The sequence below is a fragment of the Thalassophryne amazonica genome, chromosome 2 (assembly GCF_902500255.1).
Source record: "Thalassophryne amazonica chromosome 2, fThaAma1.1, whole genome shotgun sequence".
Classification (NCBI taxonomy): Eukaryota; Metazoa; Chordata; class Actinopteri; order Batrachoidiformes; family Batrachoididae; genus Thalassophryne; species Thalassophryne amazonica.
This window is the reverse complement of record NC_047104.1, coordinates 65,128-79,682: the sequence shown is the minus strand read 5'-3', so window position 1 is coordinate 79,682 and position 14,555 is coordinate 65,128. Positions and strand designations below refer to the sequence as shown.

The 14,555-nt window shown below is 43.0% G+C and overlaps 1 protein-coding gene across 1 annotated transcript in view; it reads left to right on the top strand.

Annotated features, from left to right (window-relative positions):
- LOC117521501 (annexin A2-like) overlaps positions 1-14,555 on the top strand; it is a 94,444-nt gene that overhangs the window by 64,636 nt on the left and 15,253 nt on the right. The window contains exons 9-12 of the mRNA XM_034182815.1: positions 4,928-5,021; positions 7,125-7,220; positions 13,618-13,676; positions 13,853-13,975. Coding sequence (XP_034038706.1) covers positions 4,928-5,021; positions 7,125-7,220; positions 13,618-13,676; positions 13,853-13,975 — 372 coding nt within the window. The remainder of the gene's footprint in view (positions 1-4,927; positions 5,022-7,124; positions 7,221-13,617; positions 13,677-13,852; positions 13,976-14,555) is intronic.

The window sequence follows — 14,555 nt, the reverse complement described above, 5'->3', positions numbered from 1 at the left end:
ATAGCACCAAATGACAACAAACAGTTGCCCCAAGGCGCTTTATATTGTAAGGCAAGGCCATACAATAATTACGTAAAAACCCCAACAGTCAAAATGACCCCCTGTGAGCAAGCACTTGGCGACAGTGGGAAGGAAAAACTCCCTTTTAACAGGAAGAAACCTCCAGCAGAACCAGGCTCAGGGAGGGGCAGTCTTCTGCTGGGACTGGTTGGGGCTGAGGGAGAGCACCAGGAAAAAGACATGCTGTGGAGGGGAGCAGAGATCAATCACTAATGATTAAATGCAGAGTGGTGCATACAGAGCAAAAAGAGAAAGAAACACTCAGTGCATCATGGGAACCCCCCAACAGTCTAAGTCTATAGCAGCATAACTAAGGGATGGTTCAGGGTCACCTGATCCAACCCTAACTATAAGCTTTAGCAAAAAGGAAAGTTTTAAGCCTAATTTTAAAAGTAGAGAGGGTGTCTGTCTCCCTGATCTGAATTGGGAGCTGGTTCCACAGGAGAGGAGCCTGAAAGCTGAAGGCTCTGCCTCCCATTCTACTCTTACAAACCCTAGGAACTACAAGTAGCGAAGCAAAGGTATCAGAATGGCGAGAGGCTGAGACGTAGTTCAATAACAGGCACAGGTCAAAAAACACGGTGTATGGGCTATCAGAGGCAAGGGAGAAACAAGGTAAAAAAATGAGGCAGAGTCAAAATACAGGCAGGTAAAAACGGAGCAAGGAACAAGGGTGGAAAGTGACACAAAATCAATAATCTGGCATTGAGCAGTGAGAATGTGAGGGCTGAAATAAGGAGTAAACTAATCCAGGTGATGTAAGGCAGGTGTGTGGAAGGTTCTGGAAGGAGGTGTGGTTTAGTGAAACAAAGAAGAGGGAAGAAAGGCAAGAGTGTGTGGGAGGGCAACACAAGGTGGAGTGAAGAAAAGACAAAGATGCATGAACAGGTGCCAAGAGTGTGATTGAATAAAAACACAAAGCAGACAGAATCAAAGTGAGAGACAGAGACATGAGGCTGGTGCAGTGGAGTGAGGACATAATCAGATGGGTGTGAGGGAAACAGAGAACAAAGGTCAAACAGAAACAGAGGACTATGAACAGAGCATGAACAGAAACTGAGGACAGAATAAAATACTACAGTGAACAAGACATGAACTAAGCATGAACATGAGAACAAAAAGCGAACCATCAGATAATAAACATAGAAGATAAATTACATACTCAACAAAAATATAAACGCAACACTTTTGGTTTTGCTCCCATTTTGTATGAGATGAACTCAAAGATCTAAAACTTTTTCCACATACACAATATCACCATTTCTCTCAAATATTGTTCACAAACCAGTTTAAATCTGTGATAGTGAGCACTTCTCCTTTGCTGAGATAATCCGTCCCACCTCACAGGTGTGCCATATCAAGATGCTGATTAGACACCATGATTAGTGCACAGGTGTGCCTTAGACTGCCCACAATAAAAGGCCACTCTGAAAGGTGCAGTTTTATCACACAGCACAATGCCACAGATGTCGCAAGATTTGAGGGAGCGTGCAATTGGCATGCTGACAACAGGAATGTCAACCAGAGCTGTTGCTCGTGTATTGAATGTTCATGTCTCTACCATAAGCCGTCTCCAAAGTCGTTTCAGAGAATTTGGCAGTACATCCAACCAGCCTCACAACTGCAGACCACGTGTAACTACACCAGCCCAGGACCTCCACATCCAGCATGTGCACCTCCAAGATCGTCTGAGACCAGCCACTCGGACAGCTGCTGGAACAATCGGTTTGCATAACCAAAGAATTTCTGCACAAACTGTCAGAAACCATCTCAGGGAAGCTCATCTGCATGCTCGTCGTCCTCATCGGGGTCTCGACCTGACTCCAGTTCATCGTCGTAACCGACTTGAGTGGGCAAATGCTCACATTCGCTGGCGTTTGGCACGTTGGAGAGGTGTTCTCTTCACGGATGATGCGAAGGAGATGTGTTGCACTGCATGAGGCAAATGGTGGTCACACCAGATACTGACTGGTATCCCCCCCAATAAAACAAAACTGCACCTTTCAGAGTGGCCTTTTATTGTGGACAGTCTAAGGCACACCTGTGAGGTGGGATGGATTATCTCAGCAAAGGAGAAGTGCTCACTATCACAGATTTAGACTGGTTTGTGAACAATATTTGAGGGAAATGGTGATATTGTGTATGTGGAAAATGTTTTAGATCTTTGAGTTCATCTCATGCAAAATGGGAGCAAAACCAAAAGTGTTGCATTTATATTTTTGTTGAGTGTAAGAATTGAATAGGAAAATAAACACTAAGACAAAACTAAACCGGAACTGACTATGATCGAAGAATACAACCAGATGACAAAACCAACAAAGACTAATAATTAACAGCAAACAAAACCCAATACTATCACATAACTGATAGCACAAATGGGATGATGACCAGAGAATAAACAAACCCAGTGACTACAGAATAACGCAATAATTAACAAATGGAGCATGATATGAAAAGAAACACTGAAGGTGAATAATAACCAAAACCTGTGACTAAAGCATAATACAAGAAATATGATGAACAGAACTAAAGTTAAAGGACCAAGAGTGAAGGAATACAATAATCAGCTACAGCATAAATGATAACCAAAGAATGAATCAGTGACAAAAGTGTAACACAAAGAAAAGCAATGAATAACTGAATGCCTGCTAACTAAATGATGATAAGATAAAGAATGAAACCAGTGACTAAATAGTAAACAAAGCAATAAACAGAACCAGACTAACATGATAAAGTATAAACTAATGACTAGTAAAAACAGAAAATCAAAGAGGAAATAACGCAAAGAACGAAGACCTCACCCCTGAGCCCGGGCTGAGCATGACACATTCACATTTCAAAAATTAAAAATATACTAATTTAAATCAGACAAAAGCACAGTTTTACTTTGAAGAAATAAAAGATCATGCAGAAAATCTTGGATCTCTTTACTGATGGTAACTTGCTGATAAATATGACATAGGCTGAAAAAAGTCATTCTTGAAACATGGACATGAAAATATGAACCATAAAGGGATCCAATGTGGAGCATTGGGCTTTCAAAAGAAAACATGTCAATGTGGAAGCATGCAGAGGATATAATTAACAAAGCCAGCCATACCCACAGTCAGTGATGGTTGTTCTGCACTGACTGGAGAGGTAAAGTCTCACATAGTCTGCAAGGTATCTGCAGTCAAGTGGGTCCTGAGCTTTCATCTGTCACAAAACAAAATTTGATCATCAATTTGGGCATCTCTGTGCACACACACACACATATATACGAGGTCTGTTAGAAAAGTAACGGACCTTTTATTTTTTTCAAAAACTATATGGATTTGATTAATATGCCAGCCAAGCTTGAACCTTCATGCGCATGCGTGAGTTTTTCCACGCCTGTCGGTTGCGTCATTTGCCTGTGGGCAGGCTTTGAGTGAGCACTGCTCCACCCCTCTCGTTGTTGTTTCATTGTGAGGAAATGGCGGAATGATTTGGGCTTTTTTTTCCATCAGAATTTTTTCAGAAACTGTTAGAGACAGGCAGCTGGAAACCATTCGAAAAATTTATCTGGCTTTCGGTGAAAATTTTACGGGCTTCACAGAGAATAAGGAGTGTTACTGCAGCTTTAAGGACGGCCCACAATGGTGCACGGCGCGTTGCGCTCCGAGCCACCATCGAGAGGCAGAAACCACCACATTGTACTTCCTTTTCGCTAAGGCTTATAGTTAGGGCTGGATCGGGTGACCCTGGACCATCCCTTGGTTATGCTGCTTTAGACGTAGATTGTGGGGGGGTTCCCATGATGCACTGTTTCTTTCTCTTTTTGCTCCGTATGCATCACTCTGCATTTAATCATTAGTGATCGATCTCTGCCCCCCTTCACGGCATGTCTTTTTCCTGGTTTTTTCCCTCGGCCCCGACCGGTCTCAGCAGAGGACTGCCCCTCCCTGGGCCTGGTTCTGCTGGAGGTTTCTTCCTGTTGAAAGGGAGTTTTTCCTTCCCACTGTTGCCAAGTGCTTGCTCATAGGGGGTCGTTTTGACCGTTGGGGTTTTTTATGGTTGTTGTGTGGCCTTGCCTTGCAGTGTGGAGCGCCTTGGGGCAACTGTTTGTTGTGATTTGGCGCTATATAAGAAAAAAGTTGATTGATTGATTGATTGAATATAGAGTATATCATGGAGAAATTAATGTAATTTGTGTATATTCTTATATTAATAAAATATACAATACCAAAGCAACTGTCATGTGACCCACCAAATTGAGAGAAAAAGCATTTTCATTCTGTGATTTTGCTCTTACAGAATATCTCAGGATGGAAAACCTGATGTGAAGAAAAAAAACAGAGGCTAATTAAAAAAGGATAAATTCAGACTTATGAAAGTGAGACTTCTAATTGAATCACTAAACAAATGGTGATATTTATCATGACAAAGCATTAAGGCAGTAAAAGTGAAGTCACTACTTTACAGAATACAGACTGACACAAAAACAAATCATTTTCTAACCTTTATTCATCAATTTTAGTAATTTCCCCACATCATTAATATTACATATAATGCTTATGAAAGCTCACTTCACAGTCCTTTGTCAGCTTGCTGCTGCATCCAAACGCTGCACAAAACAACATTTTCAGATCACTTTAACCCAAGTTTAAGTCAGCAACAGCATTAGTTTATATTTAATTTAATGCCTGACGGCACGTAATAACACTAAGCAAGATGGGGCTGCCTGCCAACGGCTCACAGGCTGCATCTGCCATCTAGTGCATTATATATATATATATATATATATATATATATATATATATATATATATATATATATATATTTATTTATTTTCTTCCACCTCACCCCCAACAAGGATGGCAAACAGTTTTAATTCTGCTTCTGTCAGGCTCTGTATGAAGCTGGTGTGATGAGGAAAGGCACTGATGTGTCAACCTGGATCTCCATCATGTCACAAAGGAGCGTTCCCCACCTACAAAAAGGTGAGCTATGCCTCTGACGCACACAGAATCACACTCATCAGCTTCTATTTTTCAGTTGGTCACTGGAAGTCAAGAAGGCCCAATTCCACATGGTCCCAAGGTACTCCCTCTGTGTGTAGCTTGTGTAACATCTTTGGCACCTGCCGTATTTAGTTTCAATGCTTTTAATGGATTTTTTTTAATCACTCATGCAACATTTAGTGATAAATGGGTAAATAGTGATCTGTATTTTGAATTGTTTCTTGAAAGTAGCTGTAACTTGCCCAGACTGTCATTTTGATGGTGTTGTTTCTGATTTAAATAATACATGTGAGCCTCATTAGGGCCCCTTCACACATAACACGAAGTTGGGCAAAAGAAGCAGAAACCGGCCAAAAAAAGAGCGATAAAAACCGAATTGGCGAACCGTGAAAAATTCCACCTGCTGTCTGGATGGACACACAGTCGGGCAGGCATGAACAATCCAGTGGCGACGGTTTCGTGCATGCACACATGAGCGTGCACAAAACCGTCACTGCTGCGAGGACGTACATCGCGCTCAGACAGCAGCAGCAACATTTAAATGCTGGACATATTATTTATGCTGTACAGAAATCGATGGAAATGTGAAAAACACAAAATAATGTGAGAGCACAAAAATTCATAAGAACAAATAATGTACTGTTTAAATGTAACACAATCACGTTACTGTCCATGATTGAGCTGGCCACGCTTATTGTTCTGTGAGGCTGTTAGTCAGGCTGTGACATGACGGACAGACTGCGTGGACGTTTGATTGCGTGTCACGTGACGTGCCTGTCTGGTCAGCTGGTACGCTGACACTGTGACACACGGGCTGGGCTCTTATTTTCACGTCCATTGTGGTGGTGTGGGTGTGTGATATGTCATGGTGTTCCACAGCTGTCAGCTTGCCACCATGGACATGTCAGCCATCCAGCTGTGCGCGCTGACCACAATCACACTGCGATCACACCATCCTGCAGCAACTGTCTGCATCCTCAGCCCCTCAGTCACACATCCAGCTTGAAAGTGGTCACCTGCTTTCTATTTTCATGCTGGCACCATGAATGGCCCCGCCTTTTCTAAGTGCCCTGTGAGTGGTGTTAGATGTTCAAGGGTGGCACCTGGACTCTGGCCGACTCCAGCTGAGAGTGGGTCTAATGGTCACTCACACAGCATTTGCCGAGTTTTGGCCGCTGGTGTGAAGGCTGCCTCGATCGTGCCACGGATCGACATGTCCGATGATTTCATGCCATTCCTCGGCTACAGCACAATATGTCTGACCTGCATACGACATGCCGTGTGAATGCTGCAAACATGTTCAGATGGCAGTGCGACCTCATCTTGCCTGCCGTTCGAATGGATTTCCGGCGCGAGTGGCACATGAATATAGAATGCATGTGCCATGCCCGAATGGATGTAGTGACTGCTGTACGAGGCGTTCGAGTGTGGCTCTGATTTTCCATGAGTGCCATTCGACTCCTCCTTTGTGCACCATTCTGCCTCAGTCATGTTATGCGTGAAAGGGCCATAACTTGCCCAAGTTCAGGTCCACAAAATCAGACTTGGAGTTATCTGAAACCGCAAGTTAATGAGGTTGTCTAAAAAAACTTCAAATCAGCTTACCTTGCCATATTACAATAGTTTCAACCATTTGAAGTGTGAATCCTTCCAGGATGGTGATGATTTCTTCATCTGGAGTGAGTTCGGGATCTTTTTCTTCCTCTTCCAGCTGCTGCACTTCAGCGATAAGGGCTTTGGCAGTGCGGACGATTCCGGACCATTCAAAATTCTGGACGAATCTAAACCAGCGGGAAGGATATAAGGTCACATCCAAAATCATCCAGAATCGTCTGTGTTGGCAAAGCCCTCATCACTGAAGCGCAGCAGACAGAGGAGGAAGGAGAAATCATCATCCAGAATCATACGCACTGATGATTCCTCCCAACAATGGTCAAATCAAAATGGACTTTTTTGCAGTAGTCTAGATTTTTGGGCTCCACATATTGATCGCGAGTACAGCCGAGACACGACTTACGTGAACGCGAGTTAACGAGGTTTACCTGTATGAGTCGGCTGTTGACTGTGTGATTTTTGTGTCAGTGTTTGAAAGGTATAAGAGGTACAGTCCCTACGACATGAAGGAGAGCATCAAGAAAGAGGTGAAAGGTGATCTGGAGAAGTCCTTCCTTACCCTGGGTAAATTAACAAAATGCTAAACCAGGTTCATATTTGAACTTTTAAAGATCATTCCAGTTACCATTTTCAACCAAAAGGACAGCAACAGTTCCATACATAAGATTGCCTCCCTAAATGTTCAACATAGTCATGAGACTGGAGCTTCATACGCTGAAAAAAGAGCATGTTTGAACCAACTTTAAAAAGTGTTACAATTTGTAAAAACCTGAATGATTTAAGTTGTTTGAACTTAAGTTTGAAAGTTAAATCAACTCTAACTTAAAAACGTAAGTTCAAACAACTTAATTCATTCAGGTTTTTTACAAATTTGTTTCAGTGTAAGCTCTATACCCCAGTGAGAGAGAAAAGTGTAGGTGGAGAAGGTGAAGAACTTGTTGGAACCTTACTTCTGTTGCTAAGGTGTTCTTGAGTAATTCAGTTTAATTGTAGAGCACAAAATCACAACTTAAGTCACCCCAAGGCATTTCACAAGAGTAAGGTCTAAACCCACCTGACCTCCTAGCAAGCACATTGGCAAGAGCAGTAAGGAAGAACTCCTTCAGGCATTTTTTATTACAGGAAAAAACCTCAAGCAGACCAGAATCAGTTGTGTGGCCATCTGCTTTGGCCATGTTGCCATTAAGAAAATAACAAAGCATAAAGAAAAACTGAAGAGGCAATCATCTTCACTCACTCACTCACTCACTCACCTTCAACCACTTATCTGGGATCAGGTCACGGGGCAACCAGTGGCAGTTCTACACTGAATTACTCCCCAGGCAAGACCCCCTCCGAGCACCCCACCCCCCAAAACAAACCCCGCAAAATTTTGCACAAACAGCCATTTTTTATTATGGTATTATTATTTTTATATATTTTAAAAGTGCCCATGAAATTGTCACTGAAACTGACATCAAAAGACCACAGACTACAACCCAAATTCCAATGAAGTTGGGACGTTGTGTAAAATGTAAATAAAAACAGAATACAATGATTTGCAAATCCTCTTCAACCTATATTCAACTGAATACACCACAAAGACAAGATAGTTAATGTTCAAACTGATAAACTTTACTGTTTTTGTGCAAATATTTGCTCATTTTTGAAATGGGTGCCTGCAACACGTTTCAAAAAAGCTGGGACGGGGCAACAAAAGACTGGGAAAGTTGATGAATGCTCAAAGAACACCTGTTTGTAACATTTCACAGGTGAACGGGTTAATTGGAAACAGGTGAGTGTCATGATTGAGTATAAAAGGAGCATCCCCAAAAGCCTCAGCCGTTCACAAGCAAAGATGGGGCGAGGATCACCACTTTGTGAACAACTGCATGAAAAAATTGTCCAACAGTTTAAGAACAATGTTTCTCAGCGTTCAGTTGCAAGGAATTTAGGGATTCCATCATCTACAGTCCATAATATAATCAGAAGATTCAGAGAATCTGGAGAACTTTGTACACGTAAGCAGCAAGGCCAAAAACCAACATTGAATGCCCGTGACCTTCGATCCATCAGGCAGCACTGCATTAAAAACTGACATCATTGTGTAAAGGATCTTACCGCGTGGCCTCAGGAACACTTCAGAAAACCATTTTCAGTTAACACAGTTTGCCGCTACATCTACAAGTACAAGTTAAAACTCTACCATGCAAAGCGAAAGCCATACATCAACACCATCCAGAAACGCCGCCGCCTTCTCTGGGCCTGAGCTCATTTGAAATGGACAGATGCAAAGTGAAAAAGTGTGCTGTGGTCTGATGAGTCCACATTTCATATTGTTTTTGGAAATCATAGACATTGTGTCCTCTGGACAAAAGAGGAAAAAGATCATCCAGATTGTTACCAGTGCAAAGTTCAAAAGCCAGCATCTGTGATGGTATGGGGGTGTGTTAGTGCCCATGGCATGGACAACTTACACATCTGTGATGGCACCAACAATGCTGAAAGGTACATCCAGGTTTTGGAGCAACACATGCTGCCATCCAAGCAACGTCTTTTTCAGGGAAGTCCCTGCTTATTTCAGCAAGACAGTGCCAAGCCACATTCTGCACGTGTTACAACAGCGTGGCTTCGTAGTAAAAGAGTATGGGTACTAGACTGGCCTGCCTTGCAGTCCAGACCTGTCGCCCTTTGAAAATGTGTGGCGCATTATGAAGCTCAAAATACGACAACGGAGACCCCGGACTGTTGAACAACTGAAGTCATCAAGCAAGAATGGAAAGAATTCCACCTACAAAGCTTCAATTAGTGTCCTCAGTTCCCAAACGCTTATTGAGTGTTGTTAGAAGGAAAGGTGATGTAACACAGTGGTAAACATACCACTGTCCCAGCTTTTTTGAAACATGTTGCAGGCATCCATTTCAAAATGAGCAAATATTTGCACAAAAACAATCAAGTTTATCAGTTTGAACATTAAATATCTTGTCTTTGTGGTGTATTCAATTGAATATAGGTTGAAGAGGATTTGAAAATCATTGTATTCTGTTTTTATTTACATTTTACACAACGTCCCAATTTTATTGGAATTTGGGTTGTACAATATAACTGTTATACAAAACATCCATGAATTGTACATTTTAATAAACACACCCGTATATGCTAAATATCTGTCATTAGATGCTTTATTAATCTGTCTTTATTATTAGCTCCTTGATTACTGCCTCAAATTTGATGCTTGGCACACTTTTAGTTATGACTGGTTAAACTATGCTTTGTCACAAAATAGAGTTGTAGCAAATGGCAAATGTTTGTCTTTGAAACTACTTACAGATATGAAAATACAGGGCTAACTGCAGTCCCCAACGTTAACCCAAATGATGCACATAAATAATAACTGAACCTGGAACAGTTTTGTTACAAGCATGAGTCATTCTTCTATTGAAGCATGTGTTAGTTTTGCACACATTACTACTTTAATATTTGAGATTTCTCCCCTCCACCCCAAAAATAACAGAAATTTATGTTTGCACTAGTTAAAGAATTATTTTATTTCCCTGTAACTAGCCAATTTACCTCACAATGTCTCATAAATAATTTCTTCTTATTATTATTATTATTAATAGTAGTAGTAGTGCATCCCTCTCAAAGTCCAGTTTATGCCATTTAGCAGTGTGTAAAATAATAATTAATAATTCTAAAAAAGCCTGACAATTTCTCTGACCATTTTGAGTACTGTTTTATGGTGAAATTAGATCTTGTGTTTGTTAAGACTGAATTATTGTAATATAAGCAAACCAACTTAGCAAGCATCATAGCAAGATGGCTAACAATCCACCACCATCACCACCAAGACTACTTCAGTGCACTAATTCCTCCAAAGACGGAGGTGGGAAACAGACTGTCTGGCATCTATGTGAGCCAATCAGAAGCACTCACGAAGGCACTCTCAGCCATTGAAATGGAGGGACATGCTAGTGGATGTCTTTCTCCTTTTCCATGTGAGTGGAGGAGAAATACTTATGCTTTCACATAAGTCTCCAATAACACCAAGAAAAGTCGCTAGATTTCTCGTGAGTTGCTTTTTAGAAGAAGTAAAAAAAAAGCTGCTGGAGTGGTCTGAATCGACCTCTCTCTCTCTGACCGACTGCGCTCTCTCTTTTTCAAGCGATCGACTGGAGTCGACCAGAGAAACCCATAAGTGAACTGTCCCCTGCGCGCCCCTCCCCTTTCTTCCTTCCAACCACTGCTTCTCTCAGACGGCAAACCGGCACCAGCAGATGCCTGCAGGGGGCGCCAATTTGCCAATTCTACGCACAGTGACATTTTGCTGTGGAGATTATTATTTTTTTAAGTGATCATGCCCACGGTGCCCCCCATAAATGGTGCCCTGAGCCGTGGCCCGCATCGCCCATACCAAAAACTGCCACTGGGGGCAACAGCTCCAGCAGGGGACCCCAAACATCCCATTCCTAGGCCACATTAACCACCTCTGACTGGGGGATACCGAGGCGTTCCCAGGCCAGTGTGGAGATATAATCTCTCCACATAGTCCTTGGTCTTCCCCGGGGAGTCCTCCCAGCTGGATGTGCCTGGACCACCTCCCTAGGGAGGCGCCTAGGGGGCATCTTTACCAGAAGCTCGAACCACCTCAGCTGGCTCCTTTCAAAGTGAAGGGTTCAAACCACCCCCTTGAACACAAGCTCGGGGTGATCAGGACTCTTCAACATAGAGCCCTACAGGTGCCCACAACTACAGAGGGCAGGGCTAAAGAACAACAACATGTCTGGAAAGCCCTTACAGTATGTGGGTATCCATGATGGTCTCTGGATAAAATGCAGAAGTCCCAAAGAACAAAGAGATAAGACAGACATAAGACAGATAGTATATTCTCTCAGATGTCAGGAAAACGAACACTACATAGGTGAGACTAAGCAGCCGTTGCACAAAAGGCTGTACCAGTACTGCAGAGAGGGCACCGGTGGACCTCAGTCTGCATTTCATCTCCACCTTAAAGACACTAACCACACGTTTGAGGATAAGGAAGTTAAAATCTTAGCTAGAGAAAGAAATGATTTGAGAAGGGAGTGAAGGAAGCATTGTATGTGAAACAGTTGAAACCCAGCCTTAACCGGGGAGGGGGTCTGAGACACGCTTTGTCCCCTGTTTACAATGGGGTACTCAGGTCAAAGCAGTTTCAGTCTTTTGTTCATCGTAATGAGTCATTCACGTCGTCAGGAGAGTTGTCAGGAGAGGCATCAGTCCCATCGTTAGGAGGGACAGCTGCCTTGTCATTAGGAGGGTGCTAACTAGAGCAATAGGTGCTAATTAAAGCAATTGTTAGTCACTAGTCAGTAGCAGCCTGCCTCTTGGTAGGAGGGGTCTGGTTAGGTTTAAAACTCTAGCTTTGCTGGCTTCTGTTATTCTTTTCTACAAGAGTCAAGACAGAAGTCAGACTACCAGAGCAAGAAATTTAGCTGAGGAAGCTTCTGCGATTAGAAGCAAAACGTCCTCGCATCAAGCAACCTAGTCCAGTCTCTACTATGGAAACCACCTGGACAATTGAGAGCCTTCACAGAAAGCTTACCAGCGTCCTTATGTTTGAACATGGTGTTTGTTATGGACAGTCCATGACTAGCACAGAAGTCCGATAACAAATGGCTGCTCAGATTTAGATCAGGGAGACTGTTCCTCCCAGTCACACCTCTCCAGGTGTCTCTGTCATTACCCACGTGTGGTTTGACATCCCCCAGCAGAACAATGTAGTCTCCCACTGGTGCTCCATACAGGACTTCATTCGGGGACTCCATGAAGTTGGAATACTCCGAACTGCTGTTTGGTGCATATTTACAAACAACAATGAGAATCCCCCCCACCACCACCACCCAAAGGTGCAGGGAGGTGACCCTCTCATCTATCGGCGTAAACTCCTATGTAGTGGCACTAAGCCGGGAACTCGTGAGTATCCTCACACCCTCCCGGCGCCTCACACCCTGGGCAACTCCAGAGAAGAATTAGGTCCAATCCCTATTAAGAAAACTAATTCATGAGCTGTGACTGTACATGGAGGCGAGGCCCACCAGATGTAACTAGTAGTGCTCCATGTCCCGCACAAGCACCGGCTCTTACCGCCACAGCGAGACGACATTCCACACCCCCAGAGCTAGCCTCTGCTGCCTGGGTCTAGTTTGTCAAGGTCCTTGACTTTCACTGCCACCCATGAGACAGCGTACCCAACCCCAGTGGTTCCACATGCAGGTGGTGAGCCCACAAGGTGGAGATGGAAAGTCCACGTTGCCTTTTCGGGCTATGCAAGACGAGAGTCCGTGGCAAGCCTGGACACCAGGTGCTCACTAGTGGGCACTGCATCCAGGTCTGGCTCCATATGGAGGCCCTGGGCTTCCTCCAGTCTGGGTCACGTTTCCTATCATTTTTCCATGGGGTCATTGTGAACCATTCTTAGTCTGGCCCCTCGCCTGAGACCAATTTGACATGAGAGACCCTATCAGGAGCACAAAGGCTCCAGACAACACAGCTCTCAGGTTCATAGGCGGCACACAAACCTCTCCAGCACAATAAGTTGATGGTTCCCAGAGAGGAGGCAGTCATTTTGTTGTATGTAAACCTTTGAACACACTGAAAAGTGACATTGCTAATAGTGACATCATGAATGACAGTCCTCAACCAAGTCTGCACACTTTAAAGGTCTCTGTCAAAGAGTGTAAACTTAAATTAGGAAACAGGATGTGCAGAAACAATGAACAGAGCAATGAAAAAACTGCACAAGCAACCAGAGGAAACCAAAGTGACCTTTCAACAGTTATTCAGTTCAAAGCCCAACAAATATTGATAACAAAATGCAGAGCAATGTGCCAGTAGAGGATAATGCAATATTTCAGTGCATAAAGTGCTGGTAAAGTGACTCAGAGCAGGCTGGGAGACAGGGTCTGAAGCAGAAGTCTAACACTGTGTGTTCTGTTCACAGTGGAATGCTTTGAGAACAAGCAGCTGTATTTCGCCAACAGACTCGGTGAAGCCATGAAGGTACAACTATCACAGTCCAAAGAAAAATAAACTCTTTATTCCAGTTTGTCCTCTGAACACTTCCCATGGGATTCAAACCATCCACACTACTTTGTGTTCATGTTTTCACAAGTTCAAAGTGAAAAGTATGTCAGTGATTCAGCACTCTGTTGTCTTCCATCTCACACTGCTTGCAGAGTAAAGGGGCCAAGGAGAAGGTGGTGACCCGGATCATGGTTTCTCGCTGTGAAGTTGATCTGATGAAGATTAGAACAGAATTTAAGAAACAGCACAGACGGTCTCTGTACCAGACCATCACTGTGAGTCACACTGACCCTGTAACACCCCACACTGACAGAGGGAAGTGAACACATCAGCACAATCGGCAGAAATCTTACATTTACATACACTTCTTGGTCACTTTATTAGGTACACCTTGCTAGTACTTGGTTGGCAGGGTTGGGAGGGTTACTTTAAAAATATATTCCGATACAGTTACAAGTTACCTGTTGAAAAATGTAGTCAGTAACGTAATCCAAGTACCATAATATTAAACTAACGTAATTTGATTACTTTCAATTACTTCTGGATTACTCCAATATCAAATATGCTAATACAGACAAAAGAAACTAAATATACGAGGTCTGTGAGAAAAGAATCCGACCTTTTTATTTTATGCAAAAATATATATGGATTTGATTCATATGTTTTTACATCAGCCAAGCTTGAACCTTCGTGCGCATGCGTGAGTTTTTCCACGCCTGTCGGTTGCATCATTCGCCTGTGGGCAGGCTTTGAGTGAGCACTGGTCCACCCCTCTCGTCGTTGTTTCATTGCGAGGAAATGGTGGAATGATTTGGGCTTTTTTTCCATCACAATTTTTTCAGAAACTGTTAGAGA